The 27326-nt window shown below is 39.9% G+C and overlaps 4 protein-coding genes across 5 annotated transcripts; 2 read left to right on the top strand and 2 right to left on the bottom strand.

Moving 5' to 3' along the window:
* Positions 1-2168: 2168 nt before the first annotated feature.
* LOC138905863 (WEB family protein At1g12150-like) lies at positions 2169-3192 on the bottom strand. Its single transcript, XM_070194381.1, has 2 exons — positions 3007-3192; positions 2169-2726 (listed from the first exon to the last, which is right to left on the bottom strand). The coding sequence occupies exons 1-2, from the start codon at positions 3190-3192 to the stop codon at positions 2169-2171; spliced, it is 744 nt and encodes a 247-aa protein (XP_070050482.1).
* Positions 3193-12084: 8892 nt separating this feature from the next.
* On the top strand, positions 12085-13089 carry LOC138905859 (uncharacterized). The gene has a single exon (XM_070194377.1). The coding sequence runs from the start codon at positions 12085-12087 to the stop codon at positions 13087-13089; it is 1005 nt and encodes a 334-aa protein (XP_070050478.1).
* A 2732-nt stretch (positions 13090-15821) lies between these two features.
* On the top strand, positions 15822-16301 carry LOC138905850 (uncharacterized). Its single transcript, XM_070194369.1, has one exon. It carries the CDS (start codon positions 15822-15824, stop codon positions 16299-16301), a length of 480 nt encoding a protein of 159 aa, XP_070050470.1.
* Positions 16302-23432: 7131 nt separating this feature from the next.
* On the bottom strand, positions 23433-27114 carry LOC104103786 (annexin D3-like). Of its 2 annotated transcripts, XM_009611719.4 has the most exons (7): positions 26931-27093; positions 26210-26251; positions 25903-26048; positions 25168-25395; positions 24767-24979; positions 24567-24656; positions 23433-23768 (listed from the first exon to the last, which is right to left on the bottom strand). In XM_009611719.4, the coding sequence occupies exons 1-7, from the start codon at positions 27004-27006 to the stop codon at positions 23565-23567; spliced, it is 999 nt and encodes a 332-aa protein (XP_009610014.1). In that variant the 5' UTR covers positions 27007-27093; the 3' UTR covers positions 23433-23564. The 2 variants fall into 2 exon arrangements, with proteins under 2 accessions (XP_009610014.1, XP_009610015.1); XM_009611720.4 differs by lacking the exon at positions 26210-26251 and having other exon boundaries at positions 26931-27114.
* Between the last annotated feature and the right edge of the window lie 212 nt (positions 27115-27326).

Genomic DNA, 27326 nt, shown 5'->3' with positions numbered 1-27326 from the left:
GGCTATGAACACTAGCCTCGAATTATCGGATGAAAAACGAGAAGCTGTTCTCGTCTAATTGGCTGCCCAAAAGCAGCGAATCGAAAGATACTATAATCGAAGAACCAAGCTTAGCCATTTTAAACTGGGTGACTTAGTGCTAAGAAAAGTCACCCTCAGTACTCGAAATCCAAACGAAGGAAAACTAGGTCCAAACTGGGAAGGACCGTATCAGGTTCTCGAAAATGTCGGAAAAGGATCCTACAAGCTCGGTATTATAAACGACAAACAACTATCAAGCAATTGGAATATATCGCACCTAAAATGATACTACTGCTAAGGTACGACCCTTCCATATTCATTTATATTTCGAAACTAACCCCTGCAGGAGTCCGATCAGGAGCTAGGATGGATCCTTCAATACGAAGCCCTAGGTCTGAAAGCACGCGTTGCACTCTTTTTCCCTTAGACTGGTTTTATCCCAAATGGGTTTTTCGGCAAGGTTTTTAATGAGGCAACCATTGATCGTGCTAACTTAGAAACAATTCGACAGTATCCGCGACCTCTTTACAATCGACCTCGAATACTGGGGGGCATTAGCCCTCAAATATATCAAGTTCGATGCAAGAAAGTTACTTCATAACAAGAGGGTTCCGATAGGAAAAATTGTAAGAGCCAAATGGTCAAAACGAACCATGCTCATGTAGTTGGCCCGAGCCTTGACGCGAAACATGGACACATGTATAATGACTTATAAAGAAAAATATCTTCTTTACCGATATCTTATATCCAAGAAAGATCCCCCTATTTCGAGATTTATTATGCAACCGGGCTTAAGGTAAATCAACGAGTTCGAGCAACACTCACTCAACTATTAAGCCTACGGGCTACATTACTTCGAGTTCGAAATCACTCACTCAACAATTAAGCCTACGAGCTATATTACTTCGAGTTCAAAATCACTCACTTGACTATTAAGCCTACGGGCTACATTACTTCAAGTTTGAAATCACTCACTCTACAATTAAGCCTACGGGCTATATTACTTCGAGTTCGAAATCACTCACTCGACTATTAAGCCTACAGACTACATTACTTCGAGTTCGAAATCACTCACTCTACAATTAAGCCTATGGGCTACATTACTTCGAGTTCGAATCACTCACTCGACTACTAAGCCTACGAGCTACATTACTTCGAGTTCAAAACCACTCACCCGAAAATTAAGCCTACAGGCTACATTACTTCGAGTTCTAAATCACTCACTTGACTACTAAGACTACGGGTTATATTACTTCGAGTTCGAAATCACTCACTCGACTACTAAGCCTACAGGCTACATTACTTCGAGTTCGAATCACCCACTCAACTATTAAGCCTACGTGCTACATTACTTCGAGTTCGAATCACTCACTCGACTATTAAGCCTACTGGCTACATTACTTCGAGTTCGAATCACTCACTCGACTATTAATCCTACGGGCTACATTACATCGATTTCGAATCACTCACCCGACTATTAAGCCTACAGGCTACATTACTTCGAGTTCGAATCACTCACTCGACTATTAAGCCTACGGGCTGTACTTCGAGTTCGAATCACTCACTCGATACCTACAGGCTATATTACCTCGAGTTCGAATCACTCACCTGACTACTGAGACTACAGGCTACTTTTATTTCGGGTTCGAAGCAAAGTGCTCATTTGACCATTAAGCCTACAGGCTACGTTTCTTCGAGTTCGAATCACTCACTCGACTAAATTGCCTAAAGCCTTATGAAAACCGACATAAATGAAACAAAATCTTCATAAGGTAGAAAATAAAGGCAAGTCGGGAAAAGAAAAGTTATTTATATATACATACAAGATTGTTTACAAGATTGTTTATAACATCCAAAATGGAAACTAAGGGCTAAGTTTCTTGGTTATCTCCGGGGGCGGTCTCTTCTCCATCGGGCTCCTCCCCACTCTAAGACCCGCTCTTATTCCCATCACCATCATCATCATCATTAGAGGCCAAGGCCCCAGCATCGACTTCAAGCTCTTTTGCCTTTATTATTTCTTCAGTAAGATCAAAGCCTCGAGCATGGATCTCCTCAAGGGTTTCCCTCCGAGATTGACATTTGGCAAATTCGACTATCCAATGTGCTCAAGTTCGAGCATTCTCAGCTACTTCCCTCGCATGCGACTAAGCGGCCTCAGCATTGTCCCGATAAATAGCCACAAATGCATCTGCATCGGCCTTTGTCTTTTCAACATTGGCAAGTTCAGAAGCCAACCGAGCCTCGAGCTCCTCTGTTTTCCTTGCTTGAACCGAGCTTTTCTCCTTTATACTTTGAAGTTGGTTTTTGGCCAAAGACAATTGGGCTCGAGCAACCCCTTTCTCTGTAGCAAAGAGGTCCATACCTTCTTTCCACATCAAGGACTCCGCTTTTATCACATCAACCTCCTCACGGAGTTTCCCGATCATCTCAATTTTCTGCTGCAGCTGTGAGACCAAAAGATTAGACATCATTCCAGTATCGAATCCATAGGCTTTTAATAGTGTCATTACCTGCTCGGACATATCGGTTTGATCTTGGTGAGCTTTGGCCAACTCAGCTCGGAGGTCCTTGATTTCTTTTCCCCTTTGCCCTAAGAGGAGTTTAAGGGCCTTCCTCTCCTTCGTGGCCCGTTGGATATCAGCCTCGTATTGACGCAGCTCAGCTCGGGATCGAGAACATACTTCTCGATGAGCTACCACGGCCTACGAAGAAAGAAGAAACAAAGTAAGAAAAGAAAAACAGACATAAGAGATAATACCAACAAAATAATTTAAGGCTTACCTGATTCAAAGCCTGCTACACTCCGTGTAAAAGATCTGATGCATCACTAGTACCGGCAGCATCCTTGACACCGGTAAACAGATCACAAAAAGGATCCTCTCAATCATGAGGCCCGTCTAGTTCGAGGGCCCCCAAAGCTTGGTCTTCCTGAATCGCCTCTTCAAAAAAAGCAGGGAAGGTGGGCGAGTCTTCGATAGCTACTTCCCCAAGTGAGTCACTTGGGGCATTCTCTTCGGTTCGAAGAGATTCGGGGAGAGCCCCTTCAGACATATCCCCCATTTGTTGGCTTCGATGGGAAGCATCCTCGATCTCCAACAACTCGGGGACTCTGCCCGAATATTTCTCTGATATATCCTCAGTTTGAGGCGGAGCCTCATAAACCACCATCGATCCATCTGTCTATGGAGCGTCAGTGGTCTTCTTCTATCGGGCCACCAGTATGAACCTGTCGTCTTCCTCTTCCTCATTTTCATCCCTTAGACGCCGAACTGATTCTAAGGTTAAAGGGATGGTATTCTTTCTCAACTTATGAGTCAGCCTTGCCTTCGGTTTTGGATTTTCGGGAGTTGAGGCCATTTTTCTCTTATTTCCCTTAGTCGGTATAGAAACTGGGTCCGAGACTTCTTTCTCGCCGGGCAGGGGCCTCAAAACCACATCTCTGCCTAGTCCTACATACAAGAAGATCGGTTGAATATGTGGAAAATATTTCGTTCGAACTCTCAAAACATGAGAAATAAGCTTACTATGATTTTTGGCCTCCCATCGGCCCTTTGCCAAATCACGCCACAAACGTTCGGCGTATGTAGAGGTCGAAGCCAGGGCCCGTACCCAGCTTTTAAGATCAGGAACGACACCGGGCATCCAAAGAAACTGTGCATCACAAAAGAGATATCAGCAAGAAAGAAACAAAGAGACAAAGCGATAGGGAATAAGCAGCAGAATCACACTTACGCTTCATATTCCATTCTTCGGGGAATGGTATTTTTTCGGCTGGGATCAGGTCTGAAGTCCTTACTTGAACGAACCTGCCCATCCAACCTTGATCCTTATCCTCGTCTATGCTCGAGAAAAGTGCCTTGGTAGCCCGACGTTGAAGTTTTATTAATCCACCCCGAAAGAGGCGGGGACTATACAATCTAATAAGGTGATCGAGGGTGAAAGACATCCCCTCAATCGTATTTGCAAAGAAACGGATGAGGATAACGATCCGCCAAAAGGAAAGATGAATCTGACCTAGAGTTATTCGGTATTGACATCAAAAATTGATGATAACATGGTCGAGAGGTCCTAACGTAAAAGGGTAAGTATACACACGAAGGAACCCTTCCACGTGGGTGGTAATATCTTCATCGGAAGCCGGAATCACCACTTCTTTGCTATCATAGTTACAATCTGTCTTTAACTGAGCAAGTTGCTTTTTGGTTATCGAACACAAATACCTCAATATCGTCTCATACCGACCGGGAACCAACGAGCCCTTATCGACCTTAAAATCGGAGGTGAGAAGGCATGCTCCGGGAACAAACTCCTCAGGTCGTGGCTCCACCGGTGTTTTATCGGCGGCAGGATGTGAAGAAGAAGCCTCTTCTTTTTTAGGGATGACTTTTGGTGTTTTCACCATATTTTGAATTTAGAAGAAATAAATAAAGAAGATGTGGTGTTTAAGAGAAAGATTTTGCAGTAAAAACCACATAAGGTAAAATTCACACTTAATTCAGAAGATATGAGAAATGCTTAGGGAATTTTGAGATTAGAAGATGTAAAAATGATTAATGGTGAAATAAGGGGATATTTATAGGCTAAGTAGTGGCGGTCCAATATCGGTAATAGTCGACCACCGTCTGACACGCATTAAATACCTCGGAAAACTGAACCGATGGGACAACTATCGTATACGTCACGATCGGATTCGATGCATACGTCAGTATATATTTGATCGAGCCATCGGTAAATCATGTCGTTTCTCGCTACATCATTTTCGAGAAACGATGGGACTATCTGTATACGGTAAAAATCGGTTAGTCTTTCGTACGAACTGGTCGAGATAGTAATGCATTGGATCGGAGAAGAATCCTCATAATAAGGTGAGATCCGGAGTCAGGTCACCAAGCTTCGAGCCCTAAGGACGAATCAATGTCAAGCTCGATATCATTATCGAGCTCGAGTCCAAATCGAACTATGATGCAAAGTGAAGTTATCGAGCTTACGAGGTAGAGACCGACCAACACTGACCCCGAATCAATACAAGGATCCGGGCTAGAATCAAGATCAAGTCAAGATCGAGAGCTCGAGTCAAGATCTAGAGCTCAGGTCAAGATCGAGAGCTCGAGTCAAGATCGAGCTTAAAGACAAGAGTCATTGCAATTTCACTAAAGGAGAGAATCCTGGCAGGAATTATGGAAAAACTGATTTATTATGGGTCTCCCACTATATATATTTAATTATATCTAAAGTAGAATCCCTCCACTATAAAGGGTAGGGTTATTATTTCTGTAAAGGACAAGTTTTTGCATACTTGGTAATTGAGATATCACACATTTCATATTTGAAGAACTATCCTTTCTAGCTTCATATCTTTCATCCTCACAGTCAAATATTTGATATTTCTATTTATCCATACGATTTGTGTTGAGTTATGCCACATATTCTTAGAACTACGTACAAATTCAACTCTATCCGTTTTTCGGGTAAACAATTATATTTTCAATGGACAACTTGTTTAAATTTCGATCCAAACCGCTTTATAGTTCAAAATATAAAGCCGGGTTTTGAAAACACTAGAAATATACTATAAAGTTAAAGTAAAATTCTTTTCAAAATATTGACGTTTTATATCTTAATGTGATGAATTTATATTTGGTCAAATTGATATTATTGTCTATTGAAAGAGTTAGAAAATAACAACAACAAAAAAACCACAATATATACTATGAAGTAAGAAAATAATCTATATCTAGATACTATATTAAAAGCACGAAACCCCTTAGCGAAATGTCGTTCGCCATTTTTACACTTTAAAAATAGATTTTACGTTGGACAAAATAGTAAATTAAGTTATTCTCCTAACATTTAGAACTTTAAAAATAATTAAAATTTTGGTTATTAAATCTTTCCTTAAGGTAGAAAATCCTAATATTAAGAATTTTATAATCATGAATCGTTTTCTTATTTGAATTATGTAATAAAATTATAATGCTTTCCATGTTAGTTTTCGATTTTGAAATCAACTAACGAGTGAATTATTAAAGTTTGTATAAGATAAAGAAGACTCAATGCCATATTAATACCTATACAGAGCCACAATAACAGCTCATTCAAAAATTTGGACTAATATCTTAAGAGGATGGCAACACTGCCAAGTTGGCCTAAAATGAAGGATGGGGAAGGGCACACACACAAAATTTTAGAATGACTCATGGGTGAAGGCAGGCACAACACTTAGGTCTTTAATTTATAGACCCTTACCGTCAACACATCATAATATTAAAATATCTTCTCTGTTTAGTTCTACTAGATGGGATTGGTCCGGGATACCTTTCGAATTCCCAGCTAATATAAAATAGTTTATCTTCACTACTTATATATCCATGGATAATAACAATACAGACCATATCTTTTGGGATTTAACACCAAGGGGTAATTTTACCGTAAAATCAATGTACAATACTTTGAAAAAAAGATTAGAAGAAACCACGAATAATTCTACAAAATTTAATTGGATATGAAAGTTACCTATACAACCAAAAATCATGGTTGCTCTACCATAATAGACTGCCAACACGACATTTTCTTTCAAGGCTCAATATAATATCAGACCCCATTTGTCCATACCGCCAACAGGAAGATGAAACTCTTAATCATCTCTTTCTTAATTGTCCCAATGCAAAACGACATTGGGTAGAATTTGGACTCCAACGACATATTAATGCACTAATGCACTTCAATAATTCACAACACTGGATTCATGAATTAATGAATTACAAGGGCTTAAAGTTACCATACAACATGAATTCACACACCTATCTACCATTAAGTCTTTGGAATATTTGGATAACCCGAAATCGAAATATTTATAATACAACTTGTGCAAGTGTTAGTGTGAGATACACCACACAACAAGCAGCTGAATTCTCATATTTGGCATCTTCCTTTCACAAAAAGAAGACGAAAGTCATGACCCATCTAAAGTGGATACCTCCAAATCACAATACTTATAAGTTAAACACAGATGGGGCACACTCATCCATAACCGATGGCATTGGAGGACTGATTAGGAATTTAAAAGGTGAATGGATAATAGGTTTCTCAAGAACCGTTCTACGGAACACCTCACTTTCTGCAAAATTATATGCATTGATACAGGGACTTAAATTAGCATTTGAGCATAATCTAACACCACTCGAAGTGGAGGTGGATACAAAAGAGATTATCACAATACTACACTCCGATAATATTTCATATGCTAACATGATAATTGATTGCAGGCACCTCCTACTGAAGCTACGTAATCCAGTAGTACAACATCTCTATAGAGAACAGAATAGGGTAGCGGATCAACTAGCAAAGACATGCCGCAATTTTGGTAACAACTATGTGCCAAGCATTTTTGAAACAACACCAATTTTTGTTGAAAAATTTTTTGACGATGACAAGCAAGGGATAACAACTGCACGCTCAATTCATGGGAATGCTTTTCACAGCGCAACTGTAATCTACATCAACCACCAGCAACTTTGCAATGTTGTTATGATGATAGTTCCATTAGGAATACCACAAAACAACTTAGATACTAATAGTAATAGTTTAGTAGTGTGTAATAGTTTAGTACTTTGTAATCTGGTGCAAGCTACGCACCACTCTCTCTATGCACATACGCTCCATTAATGAATATTATCTTTGGCACCAAAAAAAAAAAAAAAAGCATAAGCCCATACTTTTTGTATCATATTTTGATACATAAATATAGAGTACTATGACGTCCAATCAAAAAATTAAAAGTTTCTTAATATTTTAAGAATATTTTTATCTCTCTCTATATATATATATATGCTGAAAAAGATAACATAATGTACTTCACTTGGTTTTTTACTTATAAATTAGCAATTAACATTCTTGTTTTTTAGTTTCACTGAAAAAGTCTTTTCTTATAAAAGACGCTACTCTACGAGGGAAGATGCAGATAAAAGGTCTTTAGATAGTTTTCAAATGTGATGAATGAATCTGTACGAGCAATAACAAAAGAAAATGACAATAGTCTAATTTATTTTTGACTTTGTAAAAAGATTAGTATCATACTGTTAAGTAAAGTACTGATTATAGTTATGTTACATACTTATAACATAGTTTAAATAAGATAAAATCGTAATCAATTTTAAATTAAAAGGATTTAGTAACCAGAATATTAATTAATTTTAAAATCGTAAATGTTAGAAAAATAATAAAACTTAATTTTATTCAATGTAAAATTCATTTTTAAAGGTAAAATTTGATCAATATGCCGACCATAATGCGTTCCCTGTTAATTTTTCTAATATTTTAGAATTTAAAGATAAACTAATTTTTAAAAATTAAATCCTTGCATATTTGAGTAGGTAGGAAGTCTCTAAGATCAATTAATATTTCATATTATTTGAATTACTTTCCTACTCTAGCAATATTTCAAAACACTAATCATTTTGCAAATACAAGAAAAGTTATGACGGTTAAAGAAATCAGAGAATAAAGCAAATTGGTCCTGAGTAATAGTATAGTATTAAAAGTCAAATTGATAAAACTACAATTTTAAAGTGATAAGGATGAAATAGTAGAAGCTAAAATGCATCATAAATGAATTGTCAGTATTTTTTTTTTTTTTTTTTTTGCATCAGTCCAACAAAATGACAACATCCTACTACATTCTTTTCTATATTAAGTTATTTGTTTGTAAAATATTCACTCAATATTAGTCATTTTTAAACTTTATATTGTACTTATTAAATTTTTAGAAGGTACAGGGCCCATATCTTCATACCCAAATCTCTAAAACATTCAAAGGATTTAATTTTTAATTTGTATTATTTGATAAATCTTTGACGAATCATGATAAAAGTATTTTGTATTTTATTTTAAGTATTGCTTTTATTTTCAATATTAGGTCACATAAATAATTTTCATTAAAAAATCTCAAATAAGTCCTCATAAATTACAATAAGTCATTTGAAAACTTGTGAGGGATATGATTTCTTCATTTATTGAACTTACTAAATATGAACAACATTTATTATTTTCATGAATTTCTTTAATTTTTTGTATAATTTAAAATAACTCAAACACAATGTCTAATAAAATTTGCGTATTTTTAAAAGTTGTGTACTCACTAATATGGGTATACGCGCAAAGCGCATATCCTAAAACTAGTAAAACTTAAACACGTAGAATATACGATTTCTTGTAGTTTAATTTTTTTCAACGCGGTTCAATTTGACTTTCTTTTTATCTACACAATGACCAAAAGTTAAAAGCCGGTTTGATTGATATGTACCAAATCAAACCAAATAAGTTTTATCGATTTTGATTTTTGTGTTAAGAACTCATATATCCAGAAGATGAAAGTAGTAGAAATGAGCATGTTGAGGTGGATGTGCGGGCACATTAGGATGGATAAAATTAGGAATGAAGCTATTCGGGAGAAGGTGGGCATGGCTCCTATGGATGACAAGATGCGGGAAGCGAGATTCAAATAGTTCGGGCACGTCTGGGGGGAGAAGCCTAGATGCCCCGGTAAGAAGGTGTGAGCGGTTGCTTTGGCGGGTACGAGAAGAGGTAGATGGCGGCCTAAGAAGTATCGGGGAGAGGTGATTAGGGAGGACATGGCGTGGCTCCAGATTTTCGAGGACATGGCCCTTGATAGGAAGGTGTAGAGGTCGAGCATTAGATTTGTAGGCTAGGAGGTAGTTGAGCAATTTCTACTTCGTACCGGGTGTGGGGCTTGCCTGATAGGGTTCCGTTTCAGATTGTTTATTAGTGTTTAATGTTGTGTTCACACTATTCTTCCGTTTTTCATAGTATATGGCCTTATTTACTTGTTATTGCTATTGCTTTTCATCTCATTTTTATTATTTCTATGTTTTCTGATGATGATACTAATGTATTTGTCTCTTTTCATCTTCTTGAGCTGAGGGTCTTTCGAAAATATCCTCTTTACTCTTTCGGGGTAGGAGTAAGGTCTGCGTACTCACTACCATCCCAGACCCCACTTGTGGGATATCACTGGGTTGTGGTTGTTGTTGTTTATGATTTTTGTGTTCCCTTAAAAAGACATTTATGATGCATATGTGAATATGTTATTATTTACTTGAAATGTTTGAAGGCAAAAGTGTATGGGTCAAAGTCTGCCGAGGTCATTTGGCCGAGGTCAACTAATCATTAACGGGATTCATGGCCGAGCAACCAGTTATGGTCGAGGTTAAGTATCAGAGAGAAGTTAACGGCCAGTTCAGCAATAGAACCTTTAAGAGAATATTCCGTTATTTATTCTTTATACTTGTATTTTTAGGGTTAATTGAGGGCCTGCCTCTATATATAGAAAGAGGGAGATCAGATGAGGGGGAGATCTCTCTTACAAGAACTTATTTGATAAAAAGACTTTCTACATCTTTTACAACAGATCCAAGAAAGAGTTCAAATTTTTTTGTATCTATCTATCAATCATCGTGGCCAGAAGAAGAGTCGTTCTTATCCTATTCGATTTTGAGTGAATCGTTCCCTTTATTTACCTTAGTGCCATTCGAAGTACTTGAATGCTAGATCTTCTTCTAACCTTATTGGTATTCGCATATTGAGTTCATAGCTGAAGTTATTAATATTAGCTAGTCTTAACCCCGAATCAAATACATTCAACTAGTTTAGACAAAAATAATCATTTTTTGGTCAAACAATTTGGCGTTGTCTGTGGAGGTTGTCTAGTTAAATCTTTAGTTTCTTCTAGATCTATAAGTAGCACGGTTCACAAAAAACAAATAAGAGAGAAATCTGTACTTCCTTGTACACCCAGATCTGACATGGTAGATAAAGGAGAAGAAAGGACGAAGGCAGTGGCTGATCTCACTACAAACCTCTTAAACACCATTAACGAGGTCTCCAAAACAGAAGGCGAAGACATAACGCCTAACACCTCTCCCCGACGAAGTGAATTGCCCCTCCCTCATGGCAGTATCACAACATCCCGTGGTAAAGGAGCTTCTATGTCCACAGCGGAAGAGGCGCCACCAGCGGTAAAGAAGCTACTCGAGGCTTGGCCGACAAATACACTGACCGACATCCTCAACAAGTCCACTCAGGAGGCAGTTAGAGAAAATGCAAAGGCTTGCATTGCACCAGCAACGGCCAAGCAGTACGACCCTCTCCCTTTAGTAACAGATATCACTCACAACACTAATAATGCAGGTAGCGACACCCTCACAGCCATTCTGAGGAAAATGGAAGAAATGGAAAATGAAAACAAAATGCTTCGGGATCAAATGAGAGAGCACTAAGAAATAGTCGACAAAATACTAGGTGCTCCAAAACTCTTGCCAAAAGAGACGCTGGTCGGTTCATCGAGCAACCCTACAGTGATGAAGCCGCCCTACATGCCATACCCAAGGCGTTCAAGATGCCACCTTATCTAAAAATTTATGACAGTACGACCGACCCCGAAGTTCACGTGACTCACTATGTCACCGCAATAAAAGGCAACAACCTCACCAAAGAGCAAGTGTCCTCCATCCTGTTGAAAATTTTTGGTGAAACCCTCACCGGGAACGCACTAACTTGGTATTCACAGCTACCCACGCGCTCCATTGAAACATTCGAGGAGATGGCCGACAAGTTCGTAACGGCCCATGTTAGAGCTAAAAAGGTGGAGGCAAGAGTGAACGAAATATTTTCCATCAAACAATCATTCGGAGATGGATTGGCGGACTTCCTTGCTTGATTCAACAGAGTAAGGATGACCTTACCATATGTATCGGAAGGAATGACAGTAACAACTTTTTAGAACGGGCTGAACATGAATGGCTCAAGGCAACCAGAAAACTACTAAGCCGGCTTATGAAATATCTTCCAACCACCTGGGATGAAATACACAATGCCTATTGTGCCAGAGGTACGTGCCTACGAAGACGACCTGAATGGGCCGACCCATCGATTGTCCTCGGTACAAGCTGAAACCAGGAAGGATCGAAGAAATGACGCCAGGAGAGATCTCGTAGCCCCACGATCCAACGAGAAAGGCATCAGCCATATGTCAGAAACGCCATCATGACCTATCCACGCCATGAAGAAGGCCCATCTAGGCCAAAGTCAGGGACTCATCGGAACGAGCAAGGTATGTCCCCATTACTATCTGCTCACAATTTTTGTGTGTCACCTTCAGAAATAGTCTATGCATTAGAGAAGCTCGGACCAAAAGTAAAGTGGCCACAAAAAATGAGGTCAGATCCAAACACTAGAAAGTCAAATGCCCTCTGCGAGTTCCACCGAGAGCGAGGTCACAAAACTGAGGAATGCATTGCTCTAAGACAGGAAGTCGTGAACATGCTTCATCAAGGACACCTCAAAGAATTGTTAAGCAACCGAGGAAGGACCAACTTTGCCCGAGGACGCGAACACCAGGGACCGCCGAAACCACCCTCACCGACTCGCACCATTCAAATGATCATCGGGGGCGGCAGTGACGTTTCAATCAACAATGTAAAATTCACAACCCACAAGCTCAAACGGTCAATCACTCATGAACAGTACGACGAACTCGAAGAAAGTATCATCTTCGATAAGTCAGATACCTACAGTTTGGTTTTCCCTCACTATTATGCCCTTGTTATCACTTTACGGATATTAGATACAGATGTAAGACACATTATGATGGACGATGGGATCGGCGCGTGCATTGTCCATCCTCGAGTACTTACGCAAATGAAACTCGAGGATAGGATAGTACCGAACTGTATCACACTAACAAGTTTTAACAATGCAGTTGAACGAACATTCGGGGAAATCACATTCCCCGTCCTGGCCGGCGGCGTCACTCAGGAAACCACATTCCATATCATTGACCAGGATACGACGTACAATACCACAATAAGTCGACATTGGATATACGCCATGAGAGCTATCCCCTCCTGCTTGTACCAAGTCTTTAAATTTCCAACCCCATGGGGAGTATTCAGCATACGAGGAGAACAACGTACATCTCGAGAATGCTATCGCATCTCCCAGGATTGTACATATACCCAACAAATGAAGGGCAAACCAGAGGATGCATAGTAATTAACAATGTCGAGGTCGAGCTATGATGAGAAAGCTGACGATATCAAAGATCTCGAAACAATAGATGCCATGGGATCCACCTTAGAAGACCTCGACCCCGTCCAACTTGACGATAATTACCACAGCAAGATAGCCTACATCGGCCGCAAACTTCAAGAACCAAGTAAATCCCGTCAATTCTTAACTGCTAATGCGGACTTGTTTGCTTTTTTCCATGCAGACATGCCGGGGATCCCGAAAGAGGTCGCCACACATAGGTTGAACATCGACCCATTCCACCCCCCGGTGAGGCAAAAATTCAATTCTGCAGTAAACGATGCAGTCCTTGAGGAGGTCAAAAAATTGTTAGAAAATGGCTCCATCAGGGAATCAAAATATCCCCAGTGGATCGCCAATGTGGTCATGGTAAAAAATAAGAATGGAAAGTGGCGGATGTGCGTAGACTTTACAAATTTAAATAAAGCATGCCCCAAAGATACGTTCCCGCTACCCCATATCGACCAACTCATTGACGCAACAGCAGAGCACGAACTGCTGAGCTTCTTAGATGCATACTCGGGCTACAACCAGATCCTCATGGAGGAGGAAGATCAGGAGAAAACCGCCTTCATCACCCACCAAGGAACATATTGCTACAGGGTAATGCCCTTCGGACTGAAAAATGCGAGGGCAACCTATCAGAGGTTGGTGACAAGAATGTTTAAAACCCAACTCGGCAAAACCATGTAGGTCTATATAGACAATGTGTTGGTCAAATCCAGACAGAAAGAAGACCACATCGACCATCTGAAAGAGGCCTTCGACATACTCAGACGATACGGTATGAAACTAAATCCCGAGAAGTGTGCATTCGGCGTCACCTCAGGAAACATTTTGGGTTTCCTGGTATCAAAAAGAGGCATCGAGGTCAATCCCGATCAAATCAAGGCCATAAAAGGAATAACAGAGCACTTAACCAGCAAAAAACAGGTTCAGAGGCTAACCGACCACATCAACGCCTTGTCAAAATTCATCTCACGATCTTCTGACAGATGTCACAAATTTTTCAGCGTACTCAAAAAAGATAATGATCTTCTATGGATGTTCGAGTGTGTATAAGCCCTAAAGGAGTTAAAGGCTTATTTATCATCACCACCGTTGTTAGCCAAAGCAGAACCTAGAGAACGTCTCCTCATCTACCTCGCCATATCCGAAGTAGTAGTAAGCACAGTCCTAGTTCGAGAAGACAAAGGTACGCAATCCCCCATCTACTACATTAGCAAAACCCTAATCAACGCCAAGACGCAGTACCCCCACCTCGAAAAACTAGCACTGGCTTTGGTTGTAACTTCACGAAAGCTTAGGCCCTACTTCCAGTGCCATCCCATCTCACTAGTCACAACTTTCCCCCTTGAGAAGCATTTTACATAATCCCGAGTTATCAGGAAGAATTGCTAAGTGGGCTATAGAATTGAGCGAGCATGATATCACATATCAACCACAGACTGTGATAAAATCACAAGTCCTCGCCGACTTCAACGCAAAAATAATGCCTGAAGTAGAAAAAGAAGCCGCCGAAGCTTCCCCGCAAACACAAGATCAATGGATTTTGTACACCGATGGCGCTTTCAATGCGTCAGGGTCCGGACTGGGACTCGTACTCAAGGTCCCAATAGGCAAAGTAATTCGCCAGTTCATAAGTTGTCCGGACATGACTAACAGTGAGGCTGAGTATGAGGCCGTGATTACAGGATTAAGGCTAGCACTTAAGTATGGAGCAAGGCGGGTCATCCTACGTTGTGACTCACAACTCGTCGTCAACCAAGTCAAAGGGACTTTCCAAATCAAAGAGCAAAGGCTGCAAAAGTACTAAGCCAAAATTTGCAAATTACTGCTCGAGTTTGATGAATGTCGGTTCGACCAAATCCCTTGAGCACAAAACAATGAAGCCGACAGACTCGCCAAATTAGCGGCTGCCACCAAAAGGGTAACCGGCAAAGGAAACATGGTCGCCCTCTACTCGTCAATAGACCAAATTAAGGTAAGGACTATAAATATAACTTGGGACTGGCGCAACCGTATTATTTCATACTTGCAGGATGACGTACTCCCAGATGATAAGAAAGAAGCCAAGAAACTGCGGATTCAATCAGCCAGGTACAACATCATCTAGAATGCCCTATACAAGAGGACGTACATCGCCCCCCTAGCAAAATGCTTAGGCCCGAATCAAACTCGCAATATACTAGAAAAAGTCCATGAAGGCCACTGCGGTGCTCATTCAGGTAATAGAGCTCTAGTCAGATGCCTTATACGAGCAGGATACTACTGGCCCACTATGAAAAAAGAGGCCGCACACTTCGTAAAAAGATGCGAACAATGCCAAAATACGCCCCAATGATCCGCCAAGCAGGCGAGCAACTCCATTCGGTCACTTCCCTTTGGCCCTTTATCAAGTGTGGGTATGGACATCGTCGGCCCCCTCCCTACATGACAAGGTAACGTACGCTTTCTAAATGGGTAGAAAAGGAGCATTCGCTCAGATACGCGAGCAGGAAGTGATCACCTTCATATGGAAAAACATCGTGTGCCGTTTCGGCCTCCCCAAAGAGATCATCTGCAACAACAGACCCCAATTCACTGGAAAAAAGGTCGTCGAATTTTTTGAGAAGTGGCATATCAAAAAAATACTCTCCACCCCATACCACCCTGCGGGCAACGGTCAAGCGTAATCCTCCAATAAATCAATAATGAACTTCATGAAGAAAAAGATTGAGAACGCCAAGGGACTTTCGCCTGAACTACTGCCAGAAGTGCTATGGGCATACCGTACAGCACCAAAGACGAACACAGGTAAAACGCCCTACTCATTAGTCTATGGGACTGACACAGTAATACCAATTGATGTCGGAAAGCCCAGTTTGATATACTCCAATGAAAGCGGGCCGAGGAACGACGAAAGTAGAATGCATGACCTCGATGAAGCCGAAGAATGGAGACACATGGCCTACATAAGAATGGTAGCCCAAAAACAACAGGCAGAGCGCTACTACAATAAAAAAGCCAAGATCAGAGCACTCAAAGTCGGGGATTACGTACTCAAAGCCAAAACACAAGCAAGCAGAGATCCACAAGAGGGTAAACTGGGAACAAATTGGGATGACCCATACAAAATCACAGCCACAATAGGCAAATGGTCATTTCAACTAGAAATAATGGAAAGAAAATGACTACCAACCAACTAGAATGTCACCCACCTTAAGTACTTCAACTTTTAGGAACAATCGTCTTCCAATTCGTACTCTTTTTCCCTCACTTGAGTTTTATCCCAACTGGGTTTTCTCAAGGGGGTTTTTAACGAGTCGATGAGAAGGACACTTCAAGTCGAAATGCGGATAAGAAAAAGGAAGTTCATTGCTCAACCTCTCGACATATCTCCAGGTCGCCCAATGAAGGGACTAGGTAGACCGGGACTGGAATGCCAGTCCAAAAGATATGTAAATTTCCACAAATATTGAGCAGATTGACTGGGACTGTGGGACTGGAATGCCAGCCTGAAAAATATATAAACTTCTCCAAGTATTGAGCCACATTAAAAAACATTCGACCTCGATCGAATTAAAACATTCGACCTCGTTCGAATTAAAACATTCTACCTCGTTCGAATTAAAGCATTAGACCTCGTTCGAATTAAAGCATTCGACCTCGATCGAATTAAAACATTCTACCGCGTTCGAATTAAAACATTCGACCTCGTTCGAATGAAAACATTCGACCTCGTTCGAATGAACACATTCGACCTCGTCCGAATTAAAACATTCGACCTCGTCCGAAATTAAAACATTCGACCTCGTCCGAATTAAAACATTCGACCTCGTCCGAATTAAAACGTTCGACCTCGTCCGAATTAAAACGTTCGATCTTGTCCGAATTAAAATATTAGACCTCGTCCGAATTAAAACATTCGATCTCGACCGAATTAAAACATTTGACCTCGTTCGAATTAAAACATTCGACCTCGTTCGAATGTAACCATTCGACATTGCTCACTCACATTCGGTGTTTTTCAGATATCAACTATGGCCTATCTTCACTTAAATTAAACTTATACGGCCATCGGCCATGTTTGAGTTTAGATCACGACCACTAAGTGCGGTGTTTTGATCTCGTTCGACATACAAAATGAGTTGCTACAGCCTAAAACATCCAAACGACAGGATTAAGGAAATGAGCATACAAAACCAAACAGAAGAAATCCAGAAACAAAACGAAAATAACACTTCGAATTTAAAACCATTCTTTACAAGGGCTAAAACAGAAGCCCACAAAAATACACCCCACAGGGGTAACTACTAGTTACCCAACCCAGCATCGCCGTCTTCACTACCGTCATCAGGATATTCATCCTCATACCAGGCATCCCGCTCAATCCCGTCTAGATCCTCATCGCCATCGCCAGTCCCCGGTGTAGCTGGGTCGTAGCCACAGGCGATCCGAGTTGCACGCGCCTTGGCACGAGAATTCTTGAGACCAGCCTTAGTAACTCTCCCTGCCGTCATCATATCTTTAAATATGTCTAGCTGGGCCTCAGCATGGATCCAATTTTCATATAAATCTCGCGTAACATCGGGATAGATAGAAGTGTGGCAGGACGACCGAGCCTGCAGCTGCGTCTTCTCGACTTGAAGAGCAATGATTTGATCGCCAAGGTTTGAAACCTCTATCTCTAACCCTCTGATTTGCTCATCAAGACGCTCTCCCTGAGCCTGGACGTCTCCAAATCGTTCGCCCGCTCAAATCAAAGGATGCGAATTGCATCCCTTAAAGCCTCTGCCTTTGTCAAAGCCGCTAAATGAGCCAACTCGACCTTCTCTAAATCCGTCGTCTTCTCGGCGACCTCACTTCTCAACACATCGGTCCTGATCGAACATTGCTCGAGCTCAGCCCGCTGAGATACCACTTGGGCTTGAAGGTCCGCGCATTTTGCCTCAATACCTTTGCTCACCTCGAGATCTTCTTCTTTGTCCCTAAGTGCCCCTTCAAGGACGCTGCACTTACTGATGACTTTCATTAACTCATCGTCTTTCTGTTTCAACTCGTCCCTAAAGGCTCGGAAGTCGCCGCTCTCACCAAATCACTTGCAAATCTCGCGATGCTTGTTGCGATATTCACGGTACTTGCTTGCCATCATCTTAAAAATGATTTTCCGCCTCTCTTCTCAGCGAGCGCTCTCAATCTCCAAAATAATTGTCTGAGAAAAGGGAAGAAAATCAGTATAAAAATAATGCGCAAAATATAAAAACCACCAGAGTTCGGAAAATTTACCTTAAGGGCGAGGCCGGCTATGCTCGACGATAGGATGGTATCATTCAGCTTCTCGAGGGTCTTGCCCTCTGCCTCGGAGCAAAGGGGACCTAAGGAAGGGACCACATTTTCAGTGTTCACCAAGTAGTTCGCGATCCATAGGGACCATGATGGTACGAGTGAACCCTTCCAACCTCACTTCCACCCGAGTGAAACCCTCGCTCAACACCGTACCTTATCAGGGTCAATGTCTGAGCTCGTTTCGTAGCTGTCTTCGGCAATAACTTTACCTCTCACCTCGGCCAAGGAAACATCAACCGGTACCGAGGATGACAACTCACTTCTAGGTAAGCTATCGCTGAACTCCGCAGACTGTCCAGCAACCCCAACCTCAGGAAAGGGCGTACCTTCTACTGCTCCCATTGATAATGGAACTCCAGACAACGGACTTCCGCCACTCTCGGGCACAACAACGGTCGTCTCATGGTCACACCTTGTAGAGTCTACAGCTCGAACTGTACCATCACCGACATCCACCGATCTCTTTTTTCGTGGATTCAAATCCTCTCCGCTCGACGACGACTCATCCACTAAATAATGCAATGGATAAGCCGAAGTCACAGATGCCGAGGCTGCCGATTTTTGAGCTGACCTTGACAAAACCGGAGATCGAAGAGAGGCAGACAACCTGGCAGGCTTAGACGTAATTGCAACCAAAGCAGATTATGTTGTGGTGATCACCTGGCGGAATGCAAAAGTAGGAGCTCTTGACCTCCTCGGACCTTTCCGTGCTAAAAAAAAATCAATCAAGATCAACCCCCACAAAGATAAAAGGCGACCTACCAGAAAAATTCGAAGACAAAAATAAGCCAACTTACCAAGAAACGTGGGCCCAAACTTAGCGCTGAAGGTGGACCATTCGCGAATCCCCACTGTATGAGGAAGGACATGTCTAACCCTCTCGTGAATATCCTCGACCAAGGGAGGAGGCTCAGCCTCCACTGCATAAAAGGAGAAATTGAGCATAATCAAGGTCGACCAGTATAAGGTGCAACAAAGGGAAAGAGAAAGGTACTTACGGGCATAGTTCCAAAGCTCAGGGAAATCGTTCGTATTTACCACTACGTCCTCAGTTCGGACGTAGAAGTAATTGAGCCAAAACTGGCGGTTGGCCTTATCATCCATTTTTACCACAATTTTGCCGCCCCGGTGGCGAAGATGTAACATCGCCCCCCCTGAAAAAACAGGGAGCAAAGAGATGCATCAAGTGACAGATGGTCACCTCGACCCCGACCAACTCTGCGAACTTCGAAATCATACGGATAAGCTTGTAAATATAGGGGGAGAGTTAGGCCGGACATACCCGGTAGTAGCGCCAAAACTCTTCGGCCGGGGTTATAATAGGAAAAGAATAACCTACGAAGAAGGGGTATGCATAGAAGGTGCGGTACCCAGGATGATGTATTTGTACCACGTCACGCCCCGCTGGGATGATGTCTATGTGGGCATGAATTTTAAATTTAGCTCTAAATTTGACAATGTCCGCCTCTGTCATCAACGACTCCAAAATCTCAGGGTCATCTTCGGGCATCTTCGAAAATTAGACCTATCTTTTTCCTTACAGGGAACTATTTCCTCTATCGTAGAAAAGCTGTCATCTTCAACAACCATGGCCACTTCATCGTCGTGAGGAGACATGCAAACCGCCAAGGGGCGGGATCAGGCACCCCCCCTGAATTGGTTGTATTAACCATTTTTGCTTATTCTTGTATCAAAAAAATGCAAGAGCAGAAGAGATATAGGTAAAAAAGGCAACAACAATGAAAGAAGGAGAGAAGAGAGAATATCCAATGTTCGAAAAACAAGAGAAATCAGGCAAAAGGTCTTATATCCCTATTTATAAGAACCTAGGCACCACATTCAAGAACACAAACTGTCGATATCCCGCACAGATATCAAAATGACAGAGGCTCGAGAAACGATGCAATACGTCGAGAAAACACGTCATAATGACGTGCGACATCGTGATGTCATTCCAAATTGAGGTAACGATAAAGTTAATGATTCACGAAGCGCCGCTTTATCATCTCGCCTAGAACGTTACTACTCGACCTGCTTGCCTAAAATCTCTCCAATTACAACTAGCGAAGTCCTCTCATCGAGGATGTGCGAAAGACGCCCTCGATAATCGGAGGGACTAACTGTATGGGTCAAAATCTGCCGAGCTCATTTGGCCGAGGTCGACTAATCATTAACGGGATTCATGGCCGAGCAACCAGTTATGGCCGAGGTTAAGTATCAGAGAGCAGTTAACGGCCTGTTCAGCAATAGAACCTTTAAGAGAATATTCCGTTATTTATTCTTTATACTTGTATTTTTAGGGTTAATTGAGGGCCTGCCCCTATATATAGAAAGAGGGAGATCAGATGAGGGGGAGCTCTCTCTGACACAAACTTATTTGACAAAAAGACTTTCTACGTCTTTTATAGCAGATCTAAGAAAGGTTTCAAAAATTCTTGTATCTATTTATCAATCATCGTGGCTAGAAGAAGAGCCGCTTTTATCATATTCGATTTTGGGTGAATCATTCCCTTTATTTACCTTAGTGCCATTCGAAGTACTTGAATGCTAGATCTTCTTCTATCCTTATCGGTATTCACATATTGAGTTCATATATGAAGTTATTAATATTAGCTAGGATTAACCCCAAATCAAAGACATTCAACTAGTTTAGCCAAAACAATCATTTTTTGGTCAAACAAGAAGTGAACAAGATTTTTGTTCAATCCAGCTTTCATTCTTTTCCCTCTATAGATTAAATCTGAGGAGCTTCCATTGTTTTATAGTTGAATCCAACTTTCATGTAGAAATGGTAGCAGGTAGCTATTCTAAAGGCTACTAGTTAGAAATTAGTCAATATTTCCTGAATTTCAGTTTTTCAGTTTAATTTTTTAAGACACAAAATCCTGAAATTAAGATTTTTAGTTTAAATTTTCAGGATAAAATAAATACTGGCTAATCTCTAAAGAGCAATCCTAAAAATGGCTATTTGTGTACTTCTCCAAATTTCATTCTTGCTGGGCCGTGTTGGGCCTGGCTAGCATCTAACACGTGAAATGTGCACATCACTAACACGAAGTTATGTGAGGCCCTTTTTATTTGGAATCTTTATACAAATAGCCGTCGATATTGATTATTTACTTTTTTTAGTCATATACATTGTTTATGCATTGATTATACACAATTACACACATATAATACATAAATTATGCATATATTATACATCAATCGGTTATTTTTAGTTTAAGCAGTTGGGTGAGCGGCTATTTGGGTTAATTCTTCTTTTTTATTTTGGAAAAATAACCCTGTATAGTCGTTTCAAAATAATAGCTGAAAAAATAATATTTTTGTATATTTTTTTTTAATATATGGACATTTTTATATGTTATATAAAAAAATATAAAATTTTTATAAATTTGTATGGCTATCGAATGTAAATAATTTTGATTGCGGGCTAAAAGTGATCTTTGTCATTTTATTTTCTTTTATAGTATCTCCGTGGGTTTTCTTTCGGTAGTGGGGATCCGAGCTCCCCGATCCATAAACGTAGAATTTGAATTTTTATGATTTCTTAACTTGAGAACATCAGCTTCAACCAAAATTGTGTTCTTTTAGGAAACTTTAGATGATATATTGTAATTTGATTTACTTATTAGATTAATTTTGTCAACCGAAATTAGTGTTCAGTTAATATGTGCGAAACTCACCTTTGCAAACCAATGAACACGCATTGGTTAAAATTTAAATGCTTTTTTAATCAATTGTCTTTGTACACTCAACTGTGGGGAAGTGCACAGTTAGCCATTAATTAGAGCTGTGTTTATTCTTAAGCCACTATTTAAAATGTATTTACTCTTTAGTCCGTGCTTTAATAAACTTTTATCCGTCCGAACAAAAATACCTCTGTGCTATAGATGATGTCCTTAACTTTATGAGTGATGTGTAAATATTAAGGACAAAGTGTCATGAATTGGCACATTCTGTTTTAAACTTTAGGACATCCCGTCCTTAACTTCGTATGTGCAGTGTTTAAGGACATGGTGTCCTTAACTTCACGAGTGGTGAGTAAATATTAAGGACATGATGTCCTTAACTTCATGAGTGTTGTGTAAATATTAAGGACAAAGTATTCTGTATTTGCATCTTTTGTTGTTAAACTTTAGGACATCATGTCCTTAACTTCATATGTGCAATGTAAATGTTAAGGACATGGTGTCCTTAACTTCATGTGTGCAGTGTAAATGTTAAGGACATAGTGTCGTTAACTTCATGAGTGTTGTGTAAATATTAAGGACATAATGTCCTTAACTTCATGAGTGTTGTGTAAATATTAAGGACAAAATGTCTTGTATTTGAACCTTCTGTTGTTAAACTCAAGGACATCATGTCCTTAACTTCATGAGTGCTGGATAAGTATTAAGGACAAAATGTCCTTAATATTTACACAGCACTCATTAAGTTAAGGACACCATGTCCTTAATATTTACACAGTACTCATGAAGAAAGGGTAAAGCCGTCTTTTCGTATTAATTTTAATAGAGTAGCGATTATTTTTGCTCAGCATTAAAAATACTGAATAAAAACTAAATATCACATTAAAAAGTGGCTACCCCACGCCATTTCTACTCAACTGTATAATCAGAATCAGTTTAGGTAGTCAAACCAAATAGGCCGAACAATAAATTTACCATGTCCTAATATGACGGGAAACGGCCATACCTATATCTCATGTAGCATTTTTCTCAGATTTTAGGCAAGTTTTTACACTATTTGACGTTCTTTTTCCAAAACCTATACAGAATCATGAACAAATTTAGAACACACCAATCTTGAAAATGTTAATGATCCAAATATTACACAAATTGTATCATAAATGGTGTTTGCTGGATCCTATTTATAAAGTTTGTCATTTCTTGTTTTCTTTTTCCCCTTTGGTTTTTAAATTCCTCAGCAGTGTTCCATTTATTAGGATGCTGTAGTATTTACTGACAAGCAAGTGACGAACCACAAAACTTATATACAAACTCGGACTCCAAATCCACCCAATAATGTTCATATAGCATTTTCAGATCATACAAAGTAGAATTATAGTAGTAAAACACTAAATCACAATGATCAGGTCCAAAGATCTACACTTTGGCACCAAGCAGTGTCATCAGGAACTTCCTGTAATCACCTGATGTATCACCAATAACTGCATTATCAAGACTGGTCTTGTTCGCGATGAAATACTCTCCCCTTACTTTCATCATATCAACTTCAGCTCGAGCTACAATGGCTCTTGTTAGAGAATCCTCATCAGTTCCTATCCCGACAATCGAGGCTCTGACAACCTGACAATTCCAGCATAAAAAAGAAGGTACTTTACTGACATTGATCTGTAAAAACGAATTACAGGATGCTATATAACAAATGCTCTGCATGCTAAAATGTAGCCAACTTATAATAAGGTTGTTTTCAGCTTTATCCAAGTGTATTATGTATAGACAATAAAATGCACCATTTGCATCTGTTCAGTAACAATTTACCCGACATCAACGATGAAATGAAGGTCAACACGATGAACCAATTCTGAAGGACTCTTTGCTATGCTGAGCTAGTTTACAATCTCTTGAAACAGGAAACATATTATCATGATGTACAGAGAGGACTAACCAATGAGCTGCCACATTTTCTCAGAAATAGTTAAGCACACTAGCTAGTACTTAGATAAAAGCCACAAGGACTTGAACAAGCATGAAAAGGTATTAAAGTTAAAGGAATTTCTTCAGACTGGAAAGAGGCCTTTACAGTTTCCATTGGTTTTGATTCCTCTGAGACCATATTTAGCAGTTTAGCACTGCTAATAAAGCCATAGAAGAATAAAAATAAGAAGTGGATTTTGCATCTTATGATGCTGTTGATTATTTAATTCTAATCTAACCAGAACATCAATATGCAATCTGATAGCACTAAAAAATTGAGATCTTTAGAAGTAGAATTCAACAGGACCATTTGCTTGCATTAACTTCATTAAAATAAGGTAAGGCTTGTGCTGAAATCTTGACCGAAGTGACAGAAAAAGGTGTCGGAAACAGGAAAATACTTCAACCAAAAAATAAAAAAGAAGAAGCTGTTCTGTGTTTAATTACCTCAGCAAAATGTTTCTCTGGTGAATCAATGCACCAGATAACCACCTTCAGAATAGATTCCAACAGACCTTTTCCACAGCTCTTAATGTCCTGGAAACAAGCAAGTAAAGTAGATGTAATAAAATGCACATAAAAGAGACAGGATGAGCAAGCAGCACTGTAAAAAGAAGGTTACACAGGCAGCTTGCAAGAAATATAACCTGGTCAATGGAGAATCCATAATTTTGCTTGTAGCACTCAAAAGTTGCTCTAAGCTGATGAACATTCCTTGTGCTGAGTATCATCAGAAAATTGTCATGATCCAACTGTTTTGTCCGTAGCACTTCACGAAGGACAGCAGCTTCTGCATTTGCAGTACTAGGATCCACCAATTCTTTAACATATCTATAGGACCTGACTAGACCAATAAGAATCTGGAAACACCCACACAACACACCATTTAATAGAAGTCAGTATAATGCAACTCACATCACAGTGCAATCATCGCAGAGCATGCACTCCACAATATGTATTTTTTAAGTCACTGAAAATAGTGTCTTTAGTTAATTCAAACGAGTGTATCCATCAGCTAATAGATGTGATGAGAAGTGACCATATGTACTTTTTGAACAGGCATAGGGACATTTGCTGTGATATCTTCTTCAAGTGAACAGTTGAAGAGGCCACAATATGCTTGTCTTACAGCGACGAGATGATCAGGAGATGACGCACAGGCTATCTCTACTATCACTTGCAACTGAGTGATGGTTTTCTTTCTCGACTTCAAGGCTTCATTTGCTAGTCTCGCATCTCTTTCAGAAGGCTCATATGTCCACATGATTACAGCTTTCTGTCACACATCAAAAGCTAAAATTAGCACTTGAAAACTTGGGTATATTACCGCGCTCAAATAGAGAATAAAGTTACATTTGGTTGCAGAAATAGTAATTTGATAGGGGTATTTTAGAAACATACAGAAAGGCAAGCCATACGACTCACGAATTTGCAACCTAAGGTTTTTGCTAGCATATAGAGAAAACAGAAAACTGTTTGCAGTGACAGCTAGAATTATGAGTTGGATTTTGAGAAGTGGAAAATCTTATGAGATATGCGACATATGCCCATTCGCAACATGAGATACATAAAACAAGGACTACTTAATGCTGTTTAAAAAACCAATCCAATGTTATATAAGTGGCTAGATGTCTAGCAATTTAAGGCCTAAGATCAATATTTATTGGAGTAATATTGTTGAACCAAATGAATCTTCGTGTTAATTATAATTTTTCCCTAACACTTTGCAACAGGTTAGCGAGCAAATAATTAAGTCCATAAAATGCAAGAGAAGAGATTGTACCCTGAAATCACCAGATAATTCATCAAAAATGTCATCAACAAGGGACCTGTTGTAAAGTTGCTCGTAGGTTTCTCTGATCTTCTTCCTCTGACTTACATCTCTGTGCCCCAACACCGATATTACTGACTTCTCATTTGTTCCCAGCCCTACACAAAACCACATTACAAATTCCTGTCTTTATATCAATGAACAAAAAGATAAAACGTATTAAAGACACACATTCAGATAGGGATGGCAATGGGCGCAGGGTCGGGCCTGGCCAGGTAAGGAAGGTTCATTTTTTTCCGAATCAAATTGTTACTAGTACCTTTTATGTACATGGAACAACCAGTAGCTAATCTCTTTTTGCCTATCAGTACAGAATCAAATTTCAATTAGCAGGCAGTATTCGCATTGGCCAAATTATTATTAATCAAGGCAAAATAAATAAACAAAATTCACATATTGCCACATGACCATATTTCAGCAATTAATCATGTAATCAAGCATGCAACATGGAAATTAAAAAGACAAGAACTACAAGAGAAAGAAAATTCAACAAAACAAGCCCTCAAGGGTGTTTCCTCCGAAACCAAGGTTCTAATTTCACCACAGGCGATATTAGGCGAAGTCTCCTCTTATACCTAAGCTAAGCTTTGATGGACAGAGTTAGACCAATACTTGTGTCAGTGAGAGGTAGCACATAGGTACCTGGTGATTAGTCTCTAGCTACACTGATCCGAACGCCCCCCAAGGTGAACATCAAAGAATTATCCTTACCCCCACTCCCTACCCAAAAACTTTTAAAGGGCCATACCACAAGATTTTATTATACGCAGAGGTTCCACGGCTCGAACCCATGAGCCGTGAACTCATAACTTTACCAGTTACGCCAAGACTCACATTCCTTCCATCAACTTGCTAATGGTATCTTAGTTAAGAATCACAAAACTTGGTTGAAAATTGAAATTACTTCTAAACTTGAAAAACTTGGGAGAAAGTCTCCTGAAAGTAAAACAGAGAAAGGGAAAGGAAGGAAATGAAGAGACCTTTGAAGGCTTTCATGAGTGATTCACAGTCTTCAGTAGGAGAAGGAATTACATCTGGTATTCTCAATGTACCCATTTCTTCTCTTCCTCAGAAATTGCAAGTTTTGCTTTCTGTTTCTAACGCTTTCAGTTATTCTTCGCTCTCCTTTCATGAAAGAGAAGGGCAAAAAAGAAAATAAAGAAAAGGCTTTGTAGCTAAGAGACTACCCTTAATTTTTTATAAAATCTCACTACCCATAATGCCCTTATCATTGTTTGGACTGTAATACCCCTACGTTGAATTTTCACTCCTTTTGTTCCTTTTTTAAATTTTGTAAGCATGCAATTAAACAATTATCAAATTATTTGCCCGTTCTTTCCGTCCAGCATTTATTTCTTTTCTTTCCTTTTTTTCTT

This window comes from Nicotiana tomentosiformis, chromosome 1 (genome assembly GCF_000390325.3).
Source record: "Nicotiana tomentosiformis chromosome 1, ASM39032v3, whole genome shotgun sequence".
NCBI classification, from domain to species: Eukaryota; Viridiplantae; Streptophyta; class Magnoliopsida; order Solanales; family Solanaceae; genus Nicotiana; species Nicotiana tomentosiformis.
The sequence above is the reverse complement of the archived record's forward strand: the minus strand, read 5'-3'. Positions and strand labels throughout refer to the sequence as shown.

What these genes read in the sequence shown, in the direction of transcription:
- LOC138905863 (XM_070194381.1), bottom strand. Translation starts at nt 3,192, where the DNA reads ATGGTGGTTTATGAGGCTCCGCCTCAAACTGAGGATATATCAGAGAAA. An exon ending in CAAGTGACTCACTTGGGGAA is followed by an intron (nt 2,727 to 3,006) that starts GTAGCTATCGAA and finishes CTTTCTTCGTAG; the next exon opens with GCCGTGGTAGCTCATCGAGA.
- LOC138905859 (XM_070194377.1), top strand. Translation starts at nt 12,085, where the DNA reads ATGACCTATCCACGCCATGAAGAAGGCCCATCTAGGCCAAAGTCAGGG.
- LOC138905850 (XM_070194369.1), top strand. Translation starts at nt 15,822, where the DNA reads ATGAACTTCATGAAGAAAAAGATTGAGAACGCCAAGGGACTTTCGCCT.
- LOC104103786 (XM_009611719.4), bottom strand. Translation starts at nt 27,006, where the DNA reads ATGGGTACATTGAGAATACCAGATGTAATTCCTTCTCCTACTGAAGAC. An exon ending in AATTATCTGGTGATTTCAGG is followed by an intron (nt 25,396 to 25,902) that starts GTACAATCTCTT and finishes GATGTGTGACAG; the next exon opens with AAAGCTGTAATCATGTGGAC. An exon ending in CAGAGAAACATTTTGCTGAG is followed by an intron (nt 23,769 to 24,566) that starts GTAATTAAACAC and finishes TGGAATTGTCAG; the next exon opens with GTTGTCAGAGCCTCGATTGT.